The sequence below is a fragment of the Podarcis cretensis genome, assembly GCF_951804945.1.
Source record: "Podarcis cretensis genome assembly, chromosome: 10".
Lineage (NCBI taxonomy): Eukaryota > Metazoa > Chordata > Lepidosauria > Squamata > Lacertidae > Podarcis > Podarcis cretensis.
Genome location: NC_137179.1, coordinates 1,297,018 through 1,318,934, shown reverse-complemented (window position 1 = coordinate 1,318,934; position 21,917 = coordinate 1,297,018). Strand labels below are relative to the sequence as shown.

General features: G+C 50.4%; 1 protein-coding gene across 1 annotated transcript in view; it reads left to right on the top strand.

Annotated features, from left to right (window-relative positions):
- Positions 1–21,917, top strand: part of RBM28 (RNA binding motif protein 28) — a 34,286-nt gene that overhangs the window by 6,474 nt on the left and 5,895 nt on the right. Inside the window, exons 4-18 of the mRNA XM_079992425.1 lie at positions 152–227; positions 1,810–1,902; positions 3,202–3,276; positions 4,683–4,809; positions 5,486–5,652; positions 6,051–6,129; positions 7,448–7,557; positions 9,795–9,868; positions 10,017–10,152; positions 10,435–10,499; positions 13,059–13,217; positions 14,162–14,311; positions 14,490–14,564; positions 17,948–18,291; positions 19,106–19,202. Of these exons, the coding sequence (XP_079848551.1) occupies positions 152–227; positions 1,810–1,902; positions 3,202–3,276; positions 4,683–4,809; positions 5,486–5,652; positions 6,051–6,129; positions 7,448–7,557; positions 9,795–9,868; positions 10,017–10,152; positions 10,435–10,499; positions 13,059–13,217; positions 14,162–14,311; positions 14,490–14,564; positions 17,948–18,291; positions 19,106–19,202 (1,827 nt within the window). The remainder of the gene's footprint in view (positions 1–151; positions 228–1,809; positions 1,903–3,201; positions 3,277–4,682; positions 4,810–5,485; positions 5,653–6,050; positions 6,130–7,447; positions 7,558–9,794; positions 9,869–10,016; positions 10,153–10,434; positions 10,500–13,058; positions 13,218–14,161; positions 14,312–14,489; positions 14,565–17,947; positions 18,292–19,105; positions 19,203–21,917) is intronic.

The following is a 21,917-nucleotide window of genomic DNA, read 5'->3' as shown; positions in this document are numbered from 1 at the left end:
GCCCCGCTCTTGGATTTCCCACCAGAGAGCACAGTCTGCTCACAGAACATTGGAGCAGCAGCCCAGATCCTTCCTAAGACTTGGAGTTTTTGAAAAATACACAAAGCACTGTGATGACTTCTGCCATTGGTCTCGTTTCTTCTCTCCTTAGTGCACAGAAGATGACCTGAAGGCTGCCTTTTCTCAGTTTGGCACAGTGCTGGAAACTACCATCCCCAAGAAACCAGGTATGGCCAGGTGGCCTGGTGGGAAAGGGCCAGTGGGGCGCTACTGGGGGAGGAAGGTAGCATTCCATTTAAACTGCACACCTGTCCTGGATTATCCCGAGCCATTCATGGATCACTGCGTTTCCCTTTGGAACTAGGAGTTCCAAACATCGGAGATTGGAGCACTGACTGGCTCATGTTTCTGCTGTCCGCCGTCTTAAGCTGAAGAATGAGTTGGTAAAAGTCTCACCTCGGTTCATTAGCTCCGTCGGGGGTTCAGGCTCTGTCAACATTCTCTCACAAACATTCTCCAATATATTAAAGGAATAGTTCGCCTTTTAGTCTTTCCCCCCTTATTTCTTTCTTGATTTGATATTACAGCAGTCCATGCAAGCTGTTGTAAAACAATATAATTGTAATTCTCTTCTCCACCTTGTTTTTCCTGGGTTGTATTTCAAAATGCAATGGGTTTGACCTCTTTCTCTTGCATTAATTAAGCGTCTGGTTAAACTCAGCTATCTTTCCATTCGCTTCGGTTGAACTCCCAGTCCTTTGTACAGCTTCCAGCTCAAAGAAGCCTCTAGCTGCCGTAAGATTTATGCTTAATTACCTATGTTTTGATAGCTTTTCCGGGGGACCAACCGTGCTTGCAGATACCAGACGCCTCTTCTCTTTGGAGCGTCTGCCGCAGGATCACTCCCGAAGTCAGGCATTCTCTCCATGGGGAGGGAACGCTGTTGTGGGCGTCTGTGGTCTCCTTCAACTCCGGAGACCCCTCCAACGCCTCAGCATGTCCTTCTAGATGCAGGAAGCCCTCCTGGGTCTTTTGGGAGTTGTGAAGCCTAGCAAGGAAACGGAGGCTTCGAGAGAAAGACTAACGACCAACCGCCTCACGAGCTTTCTGGGTCTGAGCAGTAAAACAATAAAACAATAAACTAAAAACAAGGAGAGGTGATGAGGCAGCCAGTAAAACGTTAAAAATATAAAATTAGAATTAAAGGTAAAGGTAAAGGTACCCCTGCCCGTATGGGCCAGTCTTGACAGACTCTGGGGTTGTGCGCCCATCTCACTTAAGAGGCCAGGGGCCAGCGCTGTCCGGAGACACTTCCGGGTCACGTGGCCAGCGTGACATCGCTGCTCTGGCAAGCCAGAGCCGCACATGGAAACACCGTTTACCTTCCCGCTGGTAAGCGGTCCCTATTTATCTACTTGCACCCGGAGGTGCTTTCGAACTGCTAGGTTGGCAGGCGCTGGGACCGAGCAGCGGGAGCGCACCCCGCCGCAGGGATTCGAACCTCCGACCTTTCGATCGGCAAGTCCTAGGCGCTGAGGCTTTAACCCACAGCGCCACCTGCGTCCCAAAATTAGAATTAGGAAGTGGCTAAAAACTACTTGAAAGCTTAATGGAAGGCGGGAGCTCTGACTAGGCTGCTGTCTCAGTCGCCATCTTGGTCCTGCTCTCGCTGAAGAATGAAGTCCCACCTGGCTTCTTGGTTATGGCTCTGGCTGCTCCTCTTGTCTCCCTATAAGTGGAATCCCATGCGCAGGCTACTAATATTATTTTAAAATAGTCAGAATTAAGTTGCTTTCCTGTCGCTTCCAGATGGAAAGATGCGTGGCTTTGCCTTTGTGCAGTTCAAGAACGTCCTGGAAGCAGGGAAGGCCCTGAAGGGGATGAACATGAAGGAGATCAAGGGTGAGTCTGGCGCTTTCTTAAAAGGAGCCGGGTGATTTGAGGTCCTCTCTGGGTGTTTATGTCGGATGGGGGCTGCCTGTGCGGAGGGTCAGGCGAGATAATACTCGTTCATCTATTGCTCTTGATATCCCACCTTTTTCTGCAAGGAGCTCGAGGCGGCACACATGCTTCTCTGCCTCCTCACTGAATCCCCACAACAACCCTGTGAGGTAGGTCAGGCTGAGATTCAGCGACTGGCCCAAAGTCACACCCAGCGAGCTTCATGGCCGAGCAGGAGGGATTTGAACCCTGGTCTCCCGGGTCCTAGTCTGACGCTCTCCCCATTCCCCACCGCTGACTCCCTTGCTGGTCCTCTTGTGCTGGGAATGCTAGAACATCCGCAGGAGATCTGAATATGCAGGGGGTGTTCAGGCAGCGGGGCTGACTGACTTCGGCTCTCCTCCGCAAACACACAGACACCATGACTTTTTTAAAAAAGTTTTTTAATTTTTTACCAAGAACCAAAACACAAACAGTGGAACCTCCCAGGCAGCTGATACATTGGGTATACATAATCAATAATAACATATTCAAATCAACCATATGTACAATTTTATACATGTTAACGCTCCTCCATCCACAAGGTTTATTTAACTTTTAACATTTTAATTGCCCCAAATTGTTCAAACCCACCCAAATAATTCAATATCTTCTCAAACCAATCCTCCCCTTTCTCACTGACCTTAAACCCTTTCATTCTGTGAATTTTCACAGTTAGAAATTCTAAAATTATAATATTATTCAGTTTTTTCCTCCATTGGTTCACCCCTAGCTCTTCTGCATTTTTCCAATTACTTGCTATAACCTGTTTGGCTGCAGTTACCATCAGTTTTACCCATTTACATTCCTCTTTTGTTTTTAACTCAGTGTTAACCATGACTTTTTATTTCATATAATTTGCACACCGCTTGATTGTAAAAAAAAAAAAAAAGCCCTCAAAGTGGTTTACAAAAATATGAAACACGAACATTTTTTGGCATGGGGATTTCAACCCTCCTTTAAAACATAGGAAAGTTAAAATACTAAAACAGATTAAAATTACCTCCATTTTCTAAGCATCTGGACAGGCCTGTCTAAACAGTTTTAGCAGGTGCCAATAATTGTACAGCGAAGGCTGGTGTCAAGAGGCAGGGAGTTCCAGAGGGTAGGGGCTGCCACACTAAACAGTTGAGTTCTTACGAATGGGATTTCGGTCCCTGGGATTTGTAGCTGCGCTGCCCCCTTGCCAAGCCAGCCTCAGAGCTTCCTTTCCCTCCGCAGAGCGCCCGGTGGCCGTGGACTGGGCTGTGGCCCGGGAGAAGTACCAAGCGATGCAGGCAGTGGCATCTCCGGCAGGTGAGTGGCTCCGGGGCAGGAGTCATCCTGCTCTGGGCATCTCAGGCAGGCGGCCTCCCTCTGTGTGTGTGCTGTTGAGTGGCGGGTGAAGAGGCCCAACCTTGACCTCAGGCCAACCGGCTGAGAGTGGCAGGGGGACATTTGTCCTGAGTCTTTGTAGCCAGGCAATTGCCTGTGTGAAACGGTGTGAAACTGTCTGGTTCTGAGAGCAGAGCTGACCTTCAGAAGCAAGCATGGAAGGGGAGTGCCCTCTTGCTTATTCATTTCATAAATGTATTTTTAATCTTTTGTTGGAAGCCGCACAGAGTGGCTAGGGAAACCCAGCCAGATGGGTGGGGTAGAAATAATAAATTATTATTATTCACAACATGTATGCACTCTTTGATTCTTTTCTTTTTTAAAAAAACAACAACAACCATCAGAGTGGATAAAAGAACAAAATCATCATTGAAAAAATAACAGCAATAATTCATGACTTTAGACGAGCTGAAATGACAGTAGACTAAAAACAGGTTAAAATTTGCACCAGATTTCTAAGCATCTGGGCGGGCTTGTCTAAACAAGAACGTTTCCAGCAGGCGCTGAAAAGAGCGCAGCGTGTCAAGAGGCAGGGAGTTCCAAAGTGAAGGCCGAGCCACACTCAACGCTTCAGTTCCTACAAAACATGGAATGGATTTTACGTGGCACTTTTAACAGGGCCTATTCTGTGAATGGGAGTGGTCTGGAGGCAGCCCTGTTTAGGGAAGCTTTTAATGTTTAACAGACTATTATATTTTAATATTTTGTTGGAAGCTGCCCAGAGTGGCTGGGGAAACCCAGCCAGATGGGCGGGGTATAAATAATGAATTATTATTATTATTAGTTGTGTGTCTCTGGGTCAGGTGATCTCACGGGTCCCGCGTTGCGAAGGGCCTTACGGACTAATAGTAAGCCCTTGGCATTGGCCTGGTAGCTACTGGGCAACCAGGGCAGATCTCTGGGCATCAGAAGCGCCATGTTCTGACAGGGTCTTTCTCCTGCCAGCCGTTGTGCCCTTAGAAAGCCTCCTCCTTCTGTTCCAATTCCTGCCCAGTCGAGGCTTTGCAGGTGTGGCTCCTTCGTTTGGAATCCTGTTTCTTTGCTCTGTGGCTCGTTTGGGATCTGGCCGCGGGGACCTCCCTGGCATGGCTTTTCACGAGAACCCAAGATTCCCCCTCTGGGTCAGGCCAAAGGGGGCCCATCTACTCCAGCCTCCTCTTCTCACAGGGACCAACCGGGCGCCTATTATGGGAAACCAGCAAGCAGGACTCAGCAAGGGCGAGATTTGCCAGGATTAATGGGTGAAGCTAGAAATGGGCGTCTTCCTTGAGAGAAACTGGGCAGAGGCATCTCACCCTCCTGCTTCTTTGCCTCTCTCCCCCAACCAGGGGTCCAGGAGAAGAAGAAGCAAAGCCAGGCCCAGCAAGCGGACACAACTCAGGCTGGCGGCGGCGGCGGCGGCGACAATCTGGAAGACGAAAGTTCAGAGCCTGCTGAGCCAGCAAGGCAGGGCAGGTGAGCGCAAGGGGCTTGCTCCGGAGGACCCAGGACGGGCTCACTCTGCTGCTGACATGGGGATCGGGGGCGGGGGCACACTAAGCTGCCCCCTGTGCCCTCTGTGTGTTAGGATATCGATGTTCCGTTCCACCCTAAGCGGAACAGATATGTGGAGTTGTTGTATATCACATGCCTGTTTACATTCCAGCACAGCCTGCTGGGAACGTCCGTTGTGTATAGCATTCGCTTGTGCTTTTTGCTTGGACACGAAGGGCAGCAGACATGTTTTTCCTTTGTCCTGATGCTGAATAAACTGCTTGTAAATACGCTTTACATATGCCTCTCTCTGCCCTTCCGTTACAAAGAGTTCTTATCTCTTTCTTGCATGCTCAGCTTCTGAAAGGCTTCTGAAGCTCTGAGTCGCAGTTTGATGCAGAACCAAGGACCGGAGTTCGCCCCGCTGCTGGCCAGTGGGCTGGGGCCTGCCAATTGCCCCTGTTTCCTTGGACGCATCCCAACACCAAATCCCTGCTCTCTCTCTGCCAGCAGGAAGCGGCAGGGCTGCCTCTGGCTTCCTCCCTCTGCCCAAATCCAGCCAGCTCCGAGATTCCAGAACCCCAGAATTAAGCCCTTTGGATGCAGAGTTCAGCTGCCTGCTTCTGACCGCTCTTTCCTTGCGTCATTTCGTGGACAGGTACTTTGAGCAGCTCGCTCCACCGCCTGCAGATAGCGAGGAGGAGGAGGAGGAGGAGGAGGAAGAGACTCAGGACTCCGATGAAGAAGAGGGGGAGCCTGGCAAAGCCATGAGGTCTGATGAGGAGGAGGAGGAAGAAGATGACAACGACGAGGAAGATGAAGAAGGTTGGTTTTGCCGTTTGTGAGGGGTTGGATGCCAGGGCAGGTGGCAAACCCTTAAAAAGCTGGCGCCTGAAAGGAGCGCCAGGAAAGACCTGTGGGGTCTGGTTAAAAAATCAATTTCAACCCAGCGTTTCTCTTTCCGAAAGCTGCCAGCCCCCACGTGAAATTTCATGGCCTCTGCTGGGAACTTGGGGCTCCTCTGCCTTGGACTTTGGAGACTGGGCACTGCCACCTTGCCCAGTGAGAGTGGCATAGTAATAGTATTTACCAAAGATTTCTGCGTTGCTGAGGGTTGGAGTGGATGACCCTCGGGGTCCCTTCCAACCATTCTGTGGCCTGCTCTTGCCTTTGGAGAACACCTTGCTCATGATTTCCCTCTCCCCGGTCTGCTCCCGTTCCAGAAGCTGACGTCCCTTCGAAGCGGAAAAAAGTCCAGAAGCTCCCATCAGACGTCACCGAAGGAAGGACCGTCTTCATCAGGTGGGCGGAGGCCATGGGCTCAGCATTGCCTTGGGAGAGAAGCCAGGAGGCTGCTGCCCTGCTCCTTCTGCATCCCTACGGGGCTTAGAGAACCCTGCTCCAACGTACATTTATGGCTGTTTCTCCTTACTATTTTTTAAGCTGATTAGCTGCTTGTCATCTGAACGTCTCCAAGTGACTCACAGCAAAATATCTATCTGTAGACATATGTAATACCATATGGGAAGGAAGGGAAAACAGGCTGGGGTCATTCCATCCTAACATTCTGCATCGCGGGGGGTTGGAATATCATTGATGCTAACCCTTAGGATCTTAACATTCTCAACAGGTGCAAATATTTATATTTTCCTAAAAAATCAACACAAGTTTAACCAGTGTCAGGTTCGTTCAGCAGCGATCATGTGAGTGCTTCTGTTGTTGATTCTAGCCCTTAAGATCTTAATATTCTCAACAGGTAAAGAGGGGGTGTTATTGGGTTGTTGCTTTTATTTTGATTATATAAATATTGTGGTTTTTATGTTGATCTTTTCTGCAAACTGTCCTGAGACCTCTGGGTATAGGGCGGTATATACCGTATTTCTTGCTCTATAAGACGCATTTTTCCCCTCCTAAAAAGTAAGGGGGGATTTTATGTGCGTCTTATGGAGAGAATGCAGGCTGTGCGGCTATCCCAGAAGCCAGAACAGCGAGAGGGATCGCTGCGCAGTGCTCCCTCTTGCTGTTCTAGCTTCTGGCTTAGCCGCGTGAAGCCTCTTCAGGGCACGGGGGGGGGGGGCTTCAACCCGCCTCCCTGAGGAGGCTTCGCACAGCTCTTGCTGGCTTTTGCGGGAGGTGGAGGAAGGGACTCCATCTCCTGGAAAAGCCCGCAAGAGCCACGCTCCCTTTAAAGAGCCGCGCGGAGCGGGTGTGCGACTCTTGGGGGCTTTTCCCTGAGGAGGAGAAGCCTGCAAGCGCCACACACATGCTCCTCGCGACTCCTGAAAGGGAGCGCTGAGCAGAGCCTGGGATGCATACAGGCTCTGCTCAGCGCTGCCTTTAAAGAATATTTTTTTCCTTGCATTCTCCCTCTAAAAACTAGGTGCGTTTTATGGAGCAAAAAAATACAGTAAATTCAATAAACAACAACAACAATATTTTCATATTTATCATTATCATGAAATCAAAAGCATGCTGTTCTTTTTGATCCCGTGCAAAGACTTTTTGCCAGTCCACCCTTGCTGGGGGCCCCCGGACATGTTTTTTCCCTGGGATCCAAACCCGCTCTTGTCCCCCCTGGGTGTGGGGCGCATCTTCACGTGCCCCCTGCTTCCTCCCCTAGGAATTTGTCCTTCGACAGCGAGGAGGAGGAGCTGGGGGAGCTGCTGGAGCAGTTTGGAGATCTGAAGTACGTGCGAATCGTTCTTCACCCGGACACGGAACACTCCAAAGGTAATGGGGCTGAGACCGGGGGGGGGGGGGTTGGAGGGGAGGGGGGGCAGACTGAGCCAGAATAATTTTGTATTAGGTGGGGAGGGGGGGGGCAGTCTTCGGAGACCTGAGTTCAGATTCCGCTTCAAAAGTAGCAACTAAAAAATATCTCTTTTTTCGTCCTGCGGGGGGGTCTGTATTATATCTGTTTACATAAACATTGTTGGGGTTACATCATTCTCCTTATTTTGACCTTTATTTTTGCCAAGAACACATTGGCACAATAACTGTGTTTTATATAAGAGGCCACTACTATCATGAACTATACAGCACTGAATTGGTAATTTTCTGGTATTAGAAAATGTGTTGAAAATGAGCGTGTGCCAAATAATGGCCTCTCCTTCCTGTGAGGTTTTTAAGCAGAGGCTAGATGGCCATCTGTCAGGGATGCTTTAGCTGAGATGCCTATTTAATTAAATCCAACGCAGATATATTTCTTCCTTTCTTGGCCGTTACTATTGAGAACCGTCCAAGAATCATTGCTTACGTAATCTGTTACACACTTCGATGGTATCTACAGCCTCTGTATCTTCTAATGCTTGATAATGCTCAAAATAATGTATGAACTCTGTTTTTAGTCACGATGTAACAGATTTATATTTGTAATTTCTACATATCAAATATTAATCCTTGTATTTGCTTTTAATGTTTAATATATTATTGTATTTTAATATTTTGTTGGAAGCCACCCAGAGTAGCTGGGGAAACCCTCCAGATGGGCGGGGTATAAATAATAAATTATTATTATTGTTTTTGTTGTTGTTATTATTATTATTATTTTATTATGCGTTCATATTTATGTTATGTAGAACTATTAACAGCTGAAAAGGGACGCGGCTGGCGCTGTGGGTTAAACCACAGAGCCTAGAACTCGCCGATCAGAAGGTTGGCGGGGTGAGCTCTCATTGCTCGGTCCATGCTTCTGCCAACCTAGCAGTTCGAAAGCACGTCAAAGTGCAAGTAGATCAATAGGTAACGCTCCGGCGGGAAGGTGAACGGTGTTTCCGTGCACTGCTCTGGTTTGCCAGGAGCAGCTTAGTCATGCTGGCCACATGACCCGGAAGCTGTACGCCGGCTCCCTTGGCCAGTAAAGCGAGATGAGCACCGCAACCCCAGAGTCGGCCACGACTGGACCTAATGGTCAGGGGTCCCTTTACCTTTACCTTTATTAATAGCTGAGGAAGCCCTTTGGGGTGAAACAAGGAAATATCCAGAAACCTTGCTCTGTCCTCTACCCTCCCCAGCTGCCTGAGCCATCCTGCCTGTGTCTGCTACCCATGCTAGCCAACCTCATCAGCTGTATTGCCCGTGACATTCTGGGTACCTTTCCTTAACCACATCCGAGGACTGTGTAATATATGAACTCAAAGAAGAATGTATGAAGAAAGGAAGAAATATATCTGCCTTGGATTTAATTAAATAGGTTATATACCTTGCTTAAGGATTGTATAAGTTGTTCATCCTGGACTTTATTCATATGATAGGAAGGAACTAGTAAAGACATTTGTTACAAACATGGCCACGCAGCCTGTCGCGCTCTACACAGTCATACCTCGGGTTACAGCCGCTTCAGGTTGAGTTTTTTCAGGCTACGGACGCGCCGAAACCGGAAGTACCGGAACGGGTTACTTCTGGGTTTTGGCGGTCGTGCATGCGCAGAAGCACTAAATCGCGCTGTGCACAGAAGCGCCAAATCACAACCCATGTTTGCGCAGACACCCCACTGCAGGTTGCGAACGCTATGGGTTGTGAACGTGCATCCCGCACCGATCACATTCGCAACCCGAGTGTCCACTGTATGTTGTAACTATTGCATCTGTGTTACAAGGTACAGTGCTACCCTTGATTGTGAATGGGATCCGTTCCGGAGGCCCGTTCGCAACCTGAAAAGAAAGCAACCCGCGCCTGGTTGCAATTTGCCACTTCTGCGCATGTGTGTGACGTCATTTTGAACGCATGCGCGAGCAGCGAAACCCGGAAGTAACCCTTTCTGATACTTCTGGGTCGCCGCGGGACGCAACCCGAAAAAACGCAGCCTAAAGCGGCTTTAACCCGAGGTATGACTATTTGTTTAGCTGAGATTCCTGCATTCCTTGAGGTCCCTCCCAAGTCTACAATTCTATAATGCCATGGGTCACTGTAAGACAGCTTCCTAAACATGCCTCTCTCCTCCCCACTCCCCAAAATCCCACCACCAGGCTGTGCCTTTGCCCAGTTCCTGTCCCAGGAAGCTGCCCAGAAATGCCTTCAGGTGGCTCAGGATGAGAGCGAGGTGAGAGTTGGGTTTTTTCCCCCCCAGTGGGGTGGGAGCGTGGTAGTTCCCCCTGCCTCCACCGGGACTGGCTCGGCCTGTCTCTGGCAGCGCCCGTGGGTGCCCCTTCCTTGCCTCCCTGCCTCTCACTGTCTCTCCTCCCCCGAAGGGCGGGGGGCTGCACCTGGGGGGCCGCCGCCTGCGAGTGGACCTGGCCGTCAGCCGGGAGGAAGCCCAGCAGCTGCGGAGCCAGAAGACGAAGAAACCTACCGGCACCCGGAACTTGTACCTGGCGCGCGAAGGCTGTGAGTGCGAAGGAGGCGGCTGGGCGGGGATGGATTCACCTGGGCTCACCTTGCCTTGTGTGCAGGGCGACGGGGGCGTGTTCATTCCCATCTGGAAGGGGCTTGAGGTGGCGGCAGGCTCTCCTACCTTGTAGTTTTTTAAGCAGAGGTTGGGTGGCCCTGTGTCAGGGGTTCTTTAGCCGCGATTCCTGCATTGCGAGGGGTTGGGCTAGATGAGCTGGGAGGGTCCCTTCCCAGTCTGTGATTCTGTGCTGCTTTTCAATGCTCCTTTTTCCTCTGCAGTGATCCGTGCTGGCACAAAAGCTGCCGAGGGGATGAGCGATGCTGACCTGGCCAAGAGGGCACGGGTAAGTTCTCGCTTTCTCTTTCTCTCTCTCTCTCTGTGTATGTGTCTAGCTCAGCCTTTCTCAAGCTTGGGACTACAACTCCCATCATCTCTGACCACTGGTCCTGCTCGCAAGGGCTGATGGGAGTTGTAGGCCAACATCTGGGGACCCAAGGCTGAGAAAGGCTGGCCTAGAAGCTCCAAGCTTTCCCTCCTTAAGGATGCCAGAAGACCCCTGCTGGGCCAGGCCAAGGTGGGTCTGCTGAATCTAGCCCATGGGTAGGCAAACTAAAGCCCGGGGGCTGGATGCGGCCCAATCGCCTTCTCAACCTGGCCCACATACGGTCCAGGAATCAGTGTGTTTTTACATGAGTAGAATGTGTCCTTTTATTTAAAATGCATCTCTGGTTTCTTTATGGGGTGTAGGAATTTGTTCATTTCCACCCAAAAAAAATGCAGCCCCCCACAAGGTCTGAGGGACAGTAGACCGGCCCCCTGCTGAAAAAAGTTTGCTGACCATCTAGCCTGTCTCTGATGGACAGGAGCCCTCTGCTGCTTCTGAATCCCTGCCCCTCGCACACAGGGCCCCACTGAGGCCCCAGACTCTCCACATAGCAAGAGGTCATCATGTTGTGTAGTTGTGAAGAGCCATAAATTTGCCGAATCTCTCTCTCTCTCTCTCTTTCTTTTTTCCTGTTTATTTCCCACATGATACCTGTTCTGCATTTGTTTACTGTGGCAGCCCTTACAACTCTGGAACTCCCTGCCTGCTGAGACGCAGAAGGCGACTTCACTGTCTTCTTTTCAGCTACTGCTAAAACCATTCTTGCTTAGGAAAACCTGCCCAGATGCTTAGGAAGTTGACGGGAGTTAAATTAAAAAAAAACAACAACTATTTTAAACTTTTGTATTCTTTAAACAGTTCTTGATTTTATTGTTTTATCCTTTTTTAAACTGCTTTGAGTGGGGTTTTTTTTTAACACTCAAACGGCATACGAACTTTATGAATCACATGCTGTTTGAAAACAACAAGCCTCGAAGCAATTTACAAAACAATAGAAGTCTAGAAAAGTTTACAACATACAGAAAGTTAAAGCCACTAGATAGCAGACTAAAACAAATCAAAACCCCTGCACACTTTCTAAACATCTGGGTGGGCTCATCTAAACACAAATGTTTTGAGCAGGCGCTGGAACGTGTTTGGTGCCTGATATCAATTGGCAGGGAGTTCCAAAGTGGAGATGCTGCCACACTCCAAGATTGAGTTCTTGCCAACATAGAATGGCTATTAAGTGGCAGCGCCCATCCCATAAGTTGAAGTGGTCCAGAGATTGTCTATGGGACAAGGCGATCTCGTGGTCCCGGGCCGTTGAGGGCTTTGCACGCTAACAGTAACTTGGCCTGGTAGGAAATCGGCAAGGCCTTCGTCAGCAATTGGCTGCAGCATCCTGCACGCACTGCAGTTTCTAGCTCAAGCGCGAAGGAAGCCCCACATAGAGCACATTGCAGGAATCCTGTTGTGAAGTAACCGGCGCATGAGCTCCTGCGGCCGAGTTGGGGTGTGGGACAAGGTGCTGCTTGAGAGATCTGCGATTCCTGCATCGCAGGGGGTCAGAATAGATGATCATCAGGGATCCCTTCCCATCTTGCAGTTCTGTGATTCTGTGAAAGAATAATAATAATTTATTGTTTATACCCTGCCCATCTGTCTGGGTTTCCCCAGCCACTCAGGGCTGCTCCCAACAGAATATTTAAAACACACTGAAACTTCAAACATTAAAAACTTTTCCAAACAGGGCTGCCTTCAGATGTCTTCTAAAAGTTAGATAGTTGTCTATTTCCAGGGCGGGTGCCACTACCAAGAAGGCCCTGTGCCTGCTTCCCTGTAACGTCACTTCTTGCAAGGAGGGAACTGCCAGAAGGCCCTCTGCGCTGTACCTCAGTGTCTGGGCAGAACGATGGGGGTGGAGACGCTCCTTCAGGTATACTGGGCTGATGCCATTTAGGGCTTTAAAGGTCAGCACCAACACTTTGAATTGTGCCTGGGAACATCCTGGGAGCCAATGTAGATCTCTCAGGACCAGTGTTATATGGTCTCGGCGGCTGCTCCCAGTCACCAGTCTGGCTGCCGCATTCTGGATTAGTTGTAGTTTCCGGGTCACCTTCCAAGGTAGCCCCACATAGAGCCCATTGCAGTAGTCCAAGCGGGAGATAACCAGAGCATGCACCACTCTGGCGAGACAGTCTGCAGGCAGGTAGGGTCTCAGCCTGCGTCCCAGATGGAGCTGGTAGACAGCTGTCCTGTATGCAGTTGCAATCAAAATTCATTCAACCGCCCAGGTTTCTTATCAAAATTTACAGACCTTCAGCTGTTTGCAATGAGCAAATCAAACAAAAGCCCGTGAAAAGCCAGCTCAGCTGCCGAACACAATGGACGCGGGAGATAACCTGCAAAAGCAGGAGAGTCTTCCAAGCAGAGTGGTGGGCTGGCTTTCCCCCCTTGCCCCCCCCCCAGCCATCCTGCCTGCCTGCCTGCTCCACCTCGCAAGGCTGTGTTGACCCCTCCTTTTCCCTCCCCCAGTTTGAGGAGCTGAAGCGTCACAAGCTGAAGGACCAGAACATCTTCGTGTCTCGGACCAGGCTCTGCGTCCACAACCTGCCCAAGGGCGTTGACGACGTCCGGCTCCGGAAGCTGATGCTGCAGGCGGCCAAGGGAAGCTCCGGCCTCCGGCTCAAGGAGGTGAGCCTGCCTCTCAGTGCAGCCCCACCCCGCAGCGGGGTGGCAGGGATTAAGCGGGGAGGGGTGGGAGGGAACCAGCCACGCCACCCTGGAGGAAAAGCTGGGGATGAAATGACAAAACGGCTCCCGTCACTCAGATCTCCTGCCAAGAGCCACCTGTTGAGCTTCTGGCTTCATCCTTGTCACGGACGCTTGAGCTGAGATTCCTGCCTTGGACTCAGGGTGGACTTGATTTAAAGCAAATTGATTTAAATCTCGAATTAAATCACTAGTCAGTAAGACTTGATTTAAATCACTAGTCCGTAAGACTTGATTTAAATGATTTTTTAACGGAAAGACTCGTTCTTGCTGGTATAATCTTAATATTTACAACCAGACGAAGGTTTCATTTTTGGAATAATAAATGTTCAGGGTAGTTATTACAGTTATATAAAAAATCACTGGTTTGGTTGTACTATTAAGAAATACACAGACAGATAATTATGAAATTATTGTGAGGTTTAATAAGTTAACCTTTTAAATCTGGACAATTTTCTGCTGTACTTTATTGGAAGGAGAAAAATAGCCATTTCCTTAATAACAATTTAAACAATTGTTATTAACAATAGCATTATAGCATATTTAGCCATGTTTGTTAACTGATGTGGTTAAACTTTTTTTTAAAAAAAAGAAAAGAAAACAGGCTTGAGTTTTAGCCCACATGAAAAACTTAAAACAAATCCTTATTTCCTGATGAACAGCCTTTGGACTATAATGTAACTTAAATGGAAAACTACCTTTAGAAAGGTTTTTCCTCCAAAAGCATTTTATTTTGAAAATCCAACTTAAATAAAAAAATCTGATATTTTTTTTTAACCCATTGATTTTTATCCACCCGGGTTGGACTGGATGACCCTTGGTTCCCCTCCAGCTCTGCGATTCTCTCTCTCTCTCTCCCTCTCCAGTGCCGTGTGATGCGGGACCTGAAAGCGCCCCCTGGGAAGGGGAAGGGCCAGTCGCTGGGCTATGCCTTTGTGGAGTTCCAGGAACACGAGCAGGCCCTGGCTGCCTTGCGACACCTCAACAACAACCCCCAGGTCTTTGGGGACCAGAAGGTAAGGTTCCCCCCGCCTCCCCGTTCCTTCCAGATGGGGCAGATTCACAGAGGAGAGGGCTATAGAATATCAGTTTCTGGAGTGCATTGCTAGTTTCCCTTGGGGGCACCTGGAGGCCCCCGTGAGAATAGGTGGCCCAACTCTCCTGGTCTTCTCAGGTTGCCCTTTCTCCCCACAGCGTCCCATCGTGGAATTCTCCCTGGAGGACCGCCGGAAGCTGAAGCTGAAGGAGCAGCGAGCCCAGCGCAGCCTGGTAGGAGTACATGTGAAAAGGATCTAGGAGTCTTGGTTGACCACAAACTTGACATGATCCAACAGTGTGACGCGGCAGCTAAAAAAGCCAATGCAATTCTGGGCCGCATCAATAGGAGTATAGCATCTAGATCAAGGGAAGTAATAGTGCCACTGTATTCTGCTCTGGTCAGACCTCACCTGGAGTACTGTGTCCAGTTCTGGGCACCACAGTTCAAGAAGGACACTGACAAACTGGAACGTGTCCAGAGGAGGGCAACCAAAATGGTCAAAGGCCTGGAAACGATGCCTTATGAGGAACAGCTAAGGGAGCTGGGCATGTTTAGCCTGGAGAAGAGGAGGTTAAGGGGTGATATGATAGCCATGTTCAAATATATAAAAGGATGTCACATAGAGGAGGGAGAAAGGTTGTTTTCTGCTGCTCCAGAGAAGCGGACACGGAGCAATGGTTCCAAACTACAAGAAAGAAGATTCCACCTAAACATTAGGAAGAACTTCCTGACAGTAAGAGCTGTTTGACAGTGGAATTTGCTGCCAAGGAGTGTGGTGGAGTCTCCTTCTTTGGAGGTCTTGAAGCAGAGGCTTGACAACCATATGTCAGGAGTGCTCTGATGGTGTTTCCTGCTTGGCAGGGGGTTGGACTCGATGGCCCTTGTGGTCTCTTCCAACTCTATGATTCTATGATTCTATGAATAATAATCATAATCATAATCATAATTTATTTGTACTCCACCCATCTGGCTGAGGAGCAGGAGGTACCCTAGAACCCCGCAGAGTTGGAGGGGGGACCCCCAGGCTCATCTCATCCAACCCCCAGCAGTGAAGCAATCGCAGTCAGATGCTCCTCCCCCCTCCGCCTTCTTAGAAGGAGGCGCCATTGCTGCGAATGGCTGCCGAGGGCGAGGGGAGGGGGAATCCTACACCAGGGAGAGGAACCAGTGGGGACTCAGCCCTGGGAAGGGGCCTTTGCAGCTCTGGGGGTGTCCAGCTTTGCGACACGGGTAGCGCTGTGGTCCAAACCACTGAGCCTCTTGGCCTTGCCGATCGGAAGGTCGGCGGTTCGAATCCCCGCGATGGAGCTTGCTCGCATTGCCCTGTCCCAGCTCCTGCCAACCTAGCAGTTCAAAAGCACACCAGTGCAAGTAGATAAATAGGTACCGCTCTGGCGGGAAGGTGAATGGCATTTCCGTGCGCTCTGGCTTCCATCACGGTGTCCTGTTGCACCAGAAGCGGTTTAGTCCTGCTGGGCACATGACCCGGAAAGCTGTCTGTGGACCAACGCTGGCTCCCTCGGCCTGAAAGCGAGATGAGCGCCGCAACCCCATAGTGGCCTTTGACTGGACTTAACCATCCAGGGGTCCTTTACCTTTTACCAGCTTTGCAGCCAGCCTCCTGGGAAGTCTCATAGGGTGCTGTTTGGGGCCGGGGTCCTGACCCGCAAGGCAGAGGGCTCTGTGCATTCTGTCCCCCCTGCAGTGGTTTCTCCAGGCAGGTGGGAAAGTTCTGCTTAGCCCCTGGAGTCATCCTCCGCCTGCGTGGAACCCCTTTGTTTGTGGGGTCCTGCCATGCACCTCCGGACTTACCTTCCCACTTTGTCTGTCTGTGGAGGAGTTGAGTGGCTGGAGGGAACAGCTGGAAACCAAATGCTCCATTTTCCTTCCGAACCATAATTCCTCTTGCTCCTCTCTTTTTTCACCTTTTGACTGGTCAGGAATTGGTTTAATTATTAGCCCATGGCTGCTTTTATTGCCCTTTTCACGCAAAGGAGGTTGTGGACCCTCCTTCCTTGGAGGTTTTAAATAGAAAGTGAAAATCTGGACTGAAAAGTTGTTGATTTAAGGTCCAGGTTTCCCCAGACATTAAAGAAATTCCCGCTCAGACGCTCTTCACGACGGCTAAATCCCGGTCGTGTCTGGACGTATGGCCACCCTATTTCTAAGCAGAGGTTGCGTGGCCATCTGTCCGGGATGCTTTAGCTGAGATTCCTGCATTGCAGGGGTTGGACTAGATGACCCTCGGGGGTCCCGGCCAACTCTACAGTTTTACGATTCTTGGAATATTGCAAACGGCTCTGTGATCCTGATGCATGATTTTCTTTTCATTTCACTTTCGGTTTGTATCCCGCCTTTCTATATTACTTTGTGCAAGGCAGTCTACAAGCTGGGGAAACAACTAAATTGGCAGCAAAGATCGCAAAACGTCTGATCCAGCGTACAAAAAGTCATACTGGAATCATAACCTCGAAATAAGCAACATATCTCAAATAAAGCAATATTCAACAACCCATTATAATATACTGCACAGTCATACCTCTGGTTATAGTTGCTTCAGGTTGTGTTTTTTCTGGTTACGGACTGCCAAAATCCAGAAGTACAGTGGTGCCTCACAAGACGAAAAGAATCCGTTCCGCGAGTCTCTTCGTCTAGCAGTTTTTTCGTCTTGCGAAGCAAGCCCATTGACGTCTTAGCGGATTAACGCTATTAGCGGCTTTTAGCGGATAAGCAGATAAGCGGCTTAGCGGCTTAGCAAAAGGGGGAGGGGGGAGGAAAAACAACCTGCAGGAACTCGCAAGACATTTTCGTCTTGCGAAGCAAGCCCATAGGAAATTCATTTTGCGAAGCGCCTCCAAAACGGAAAACCCTTTTTGTCTAGCGGGTTTTCCGTCTTGCGAGGCATTCGTCTTGCGGGGCACCACTGTACTGGAACGGGTTACTTCCGGGTTTTGATGGTCACGCATGCGCAGAAGCGCACAGACGCGGGTTGCAAATGTGCATCCCACACGGATCACGTTCGCAGCCCGAGCATCCATTCTAATTGTAAACAGTAAAGGGACCCTGACCATTAGGTCCAGTCGTGGCCGACTCTGGGGTTGCGGCGCTCATCTCGCTTTAGTGGCCGAGGGAGCCAGCGTACAGCTTCCGGGTCATGTGGCCAGCATGACTAAGCCGCTTCTGGCGAACCAGAGCAGCGCACGGAAACGCCGTTTACCTTCCCGCCGGAGCAGTACCTATTTATCTACTTGCGCTTTGACGTGCTTTTGAACTGCTAGGTTGGCAGGAGCTGGGACCGAGCGACGGGAGCTCACCCCATCGTGGGGATTCGAACCACTGACCTTCTGATCGGCAAGTCCTAGGCTCTGTGGTTTAACCCACAGCGCCACCTGCGTCCCTAAACAGTAAAGTACCAGCACATAATAATTAAACAGTTTACACTTAACAGTTACAATAAAGAATTACCAAACTATAATCAATAAAAATAATGGGTGCTCAGGGGGAGAGGGGAATATATGGTATTTGAAAGAGAAGTGGGTGGCCTCCCTCGCTGAGCTCCCTTGGGGTCCTGCAGTGGGACAAACCTTCCCTGCCCCCCTTTTCTCCTGTGCAGCAAAAGCTGAGGCAGAAGCAGCCCCCCGAGGAGGCGGCCGGCAAGCAGCCCAATGCCAGCGCCTCTGAAAAGCCGCCCAGAAGGCGGAAGAAGAAGCCCCCCAAGGCCAAAGAAGCAGAGGGGGCTTCTCAGGGGCACGAGGACCCGCCAGAGCCCCCCGAGAAGAAGCCCAGGGTCTCCCCAGCAGCCAAGCAGCAGCGTCCGGAAGCCCCCCGGCCGGCGGAGGGGGCCGTATCCTGGGCGGGTTTCCAGACACGGGCGGAAATAGAACAGGTGGAGCTGCCGGACGGCAGGAAGCGGCGCAAAGTCCTGCCTCTGCCCTCCAAACGGGGCCCCAAGATCAGGTAACAGCCAAAACAGGAAGGGGGGGCGGGGAGTATATGAGCCTGTGGGGGGGGGTAAGCAGGGTGCTGCCGCTGCCACTCACAAACATCCCCTTGCTCTGTGTCAAGGCCTCAGGACCAGTCTCCCCTCCTGCCTGCCCCCTGCCTCGGTTTCCCTTCCGTCTTTGCCCTTCTCTTCCGCTTCCTCCCCCTGGCTGCCCTTCACCTGCTCTGCTCCCCTCCCCCCCCCCCTTTTCCAGGAATTTTCCCACTAAGGGAGCACAGCCCTTGGGGTGGGGAAGCTGTTACAGAGAAGGGGCCATGTTCCATCATGTGCATGCTTTCGGGGGGGGGCATGTCTCCGTGGGGGGCGGGGGCAAGGTGGAGAAGTGGACGGAGCAATGGGGGCAGTTTTGGCACGGGGGGGGGGGCATTCTGGCCACTCGGAAAGTGGCGGTTTTTGCAGCAACACAACACACAGCCCTTTCCTTGCTAGCAAGGAAGAAGCGCCGTCCCAGATGGGGGACATGTTGCAGCCAGGCGGGGGCACTGGAGGGAGAGGGTCTCTCGGGGGCCGCATTTGGCCCCTGAGCTCCAGGATCCCCACAGGGCAGGGTCTGGTCAGGGGGCTACCCAGAGCCTGTCTCCCTGGGGGTGTGGTGTGCATTGAAGGGCAGGGAGAGGGAGCTGGAGGGGGAGTTGGGAAGGTGGTCCCGGGGGGGGGGGGTCAGCAGCTCCTTCTGGGGTCCTGGGTCTCCCCCGGATCAGGGAGAGCAGCCGTGGCCCGGCCTCCCCCTCCGTCTGCTGAACTGCGTCTCTCTCTCTCTCTTGGCAGGAAGCGGGACAAGGGGAGAGTGAAGCCCCCCGCGAAGAAGATGGCCCCCTCCGGCCCAACGCGCAGGCAGGAGAAGATCAGCCAGGGGCCCAAGCAGGTCAGTCGGTTGTGGGGACACTGCAGGGGGGGGGGACCTCTTTCATGCCAACAGCCCAGGGTTTGTCAAGATTTATGGGACCGCCTTTCCTGGTCTGCCCTGCAGAGAACCTTAAGGTCCATGAATAACTATAGTTTAGAGGTCCCTAAGGAAGTCAGACTATCGTCCCCCAGGGCCAGGGCCTTCTCAGTGGTGGCTCCGACCTGGTGGAATGCTCTGTCCCATGAGAGCAGGGCCCTGCAGTATTTAACCTCCTTCCGCAGGGCCTGTAAGACAGAGCTATTCCACCTGGCTTTCAATTTGACCTTAGCCTGATCTTTTATTCCCCTTCCTTCCTTCCCTCCCCCTCCCCTTTTTATGAAGATTACCCGCTCTGGGACCCCACAGCTAATTCTCCCCTTGTCTCCTCGCTGGCCCAAACAGGACTCATTTAGCCAGCTAGCCCTGGTGATCATCTAATGTTTATTGGATGGATTTCCCCCCTAAATTGAAGTTTGAATTCTGAATTTATTGTTATTCAGATTTTATATTGTATTTTATGCTGTTTTTTGTTGCATCAATTAAGTGTTTTAAATTTGTTGTTAGCCGCCCTGAACCCAGTTTTCTGATCCAGGAAGGGTGGGGTATAAATAAAATTTATTATTATTTTTATTATAAGAACCCAAGGTTAGATGAATGGATCAGCCCAGCGGCCCGTCCGGTCCAGCATCCTGTTCTCCCAGAGGACAACCAGATGCACCAACGGGAATCCTGCAAGCCGCTTGCAAGGACAAAAGCAGCCCCCCCCCCCGGCTGTTTCCAGTAACTGGGATTCAGAAGCCTGGCTGCCTCTATCTGTGGAGGCGGAGCCATCCTGTAGCCGCCTCCTCCTCCTCCATGAATTTGTCTATTGTTGCGTTCCAAAAGCAGAGGAAGGATTGGACCCTGATTAATAGAATACACACGAGGCTTGACCAGCAAAACTCTGGGAGGAGGTGCCAATAATAATCCTCTCCACCCCCTGGCCCAAGTAGTTTTATTCAAAAAAAAACCTTTATACAGCGGTACCTCGTGTTACATACGCTTCAGGTTACAGACTCCGCTAACCCAGAAATTGTACCTCAGGTTAAGAACTTTGCTTCAGGATGAGAACAGAAATCGCGCGTTGGCAGCAGGAGGCCCCATTAGCTAAAGTGGTGCTTCAGGTTAAGAACAGTTTCAGGTTAAGAACGGACCTCCGGAACGAATTAAGTACTCAACCCGAGGTACCACTGTACACAGTGTTCGTAAGAACCAATCAGATTTCCTCTGAGCATTTCAAAAAACCCCACATGGGACAAAGTTAAAGTTAAAACTACAAAGAAACTATTTCCTACTTGAGCATGCATACATAGTTCAGAGTAAATAAAATAGGAATCAAGGAGGAAGGAGGAATGCCTTTAGGAAACCCCAGAGGTCACAAACAGCAGTAATCAGGAGAGGAAGGAACTCTCTTCCTGGCCCTTAGATTAAGAAAACTAAAGAAAGGTACATCAAAGAAGCTACCTACTATCTTTATGACCCAGGGTGCCTGATGAAGCAACTGGCAACTGGTCTGTGTTTAGAATGCTTATACGTGCCTGCCAGGTGTAGAGAAAGCAAATGGCAGCGGTGCAGGGGCTTGTGGGATTCGATCAGAAATTATTGTCAATGAATCAAACCCAGTCATAGAATCATAGAGTTGGAAGAGACCACAAGGGCCATCGAGTCCAACCCCCTGCCAAGCAGGAAACACCATCAGAGCACTCCTGACATATGGTTGTCAAGCCTCTGCTTAAAGACCTCCAAAGAAGGAGACTCCACCACACTCCTTGGCAGCAAATTCCACTGTCAAACAGCTCTTACTGTCAGGAAGTTCTTCCTAATGTTTAGGTGGAATCTTCTTTCTTGTAGTTTGGAACCATTGCTCCGTGTCCGCTTCTCTGGAGCAGCAGAAAACAATCTTTCTCCCTCCTCTATGTGACATCCTTTTATATATTTGAACATGGCTATCATATCCCCCCTTAACCTCCTCTTCTCCAGGCTAAACATGCCCAGCTCCCTTAGCCGTTCCTCATAAGGCATCGTTTCCAGGCCTTTGACCATTTTGGTTGCCCTCCTCTGGACACGTTCCAGTTTGTCAGTGTCCTTCTTGAACTGTGGTGCCCAGAACTGGACACAGTACTCCAGGTGAGGTCTGACCAGAGCAGAATACTCTGCTGACGCAATGGCTTGCTCCATATTTCATAATTCCTCTTAGCAATCCCACCTGACCCCTCCACACTCTGGATATTTGCACCCCCAAAGTCTATTCCTCTGTCAAAGCCATCCTGTGGCAGTGAGTTCCACAGGTTCAACTGTGTGCTGCTTCTCTTCTCGGCCCTGAATCTTCCCAACCTGGAAGACCTAATGGATAGTAAAACCAGCTCTCTGTATGCTCTGTATGCTCCTGGCCACATCGCGAGGTCCTTCAGCGTTCTCCAACCATCAGTTCTTCTCTGGGTTTTCTGCAGGAAAAAAACAAAAAGCCCCCCCCCCCCCAAAAAAAAACTGCATAGGAACTGTTCACGTATTTTGTACACGCTCTTCCCCTAAAGGAAGCCATTTCCTCTGCGTTTCTTTCATAGAACACACATTTTTGCATGCATTTTTGGAGCCCATTCTCATCGTCTGATATTTATTGTGATTCCTGCCTTGCAGGGTGTGGGGCCGGATGAC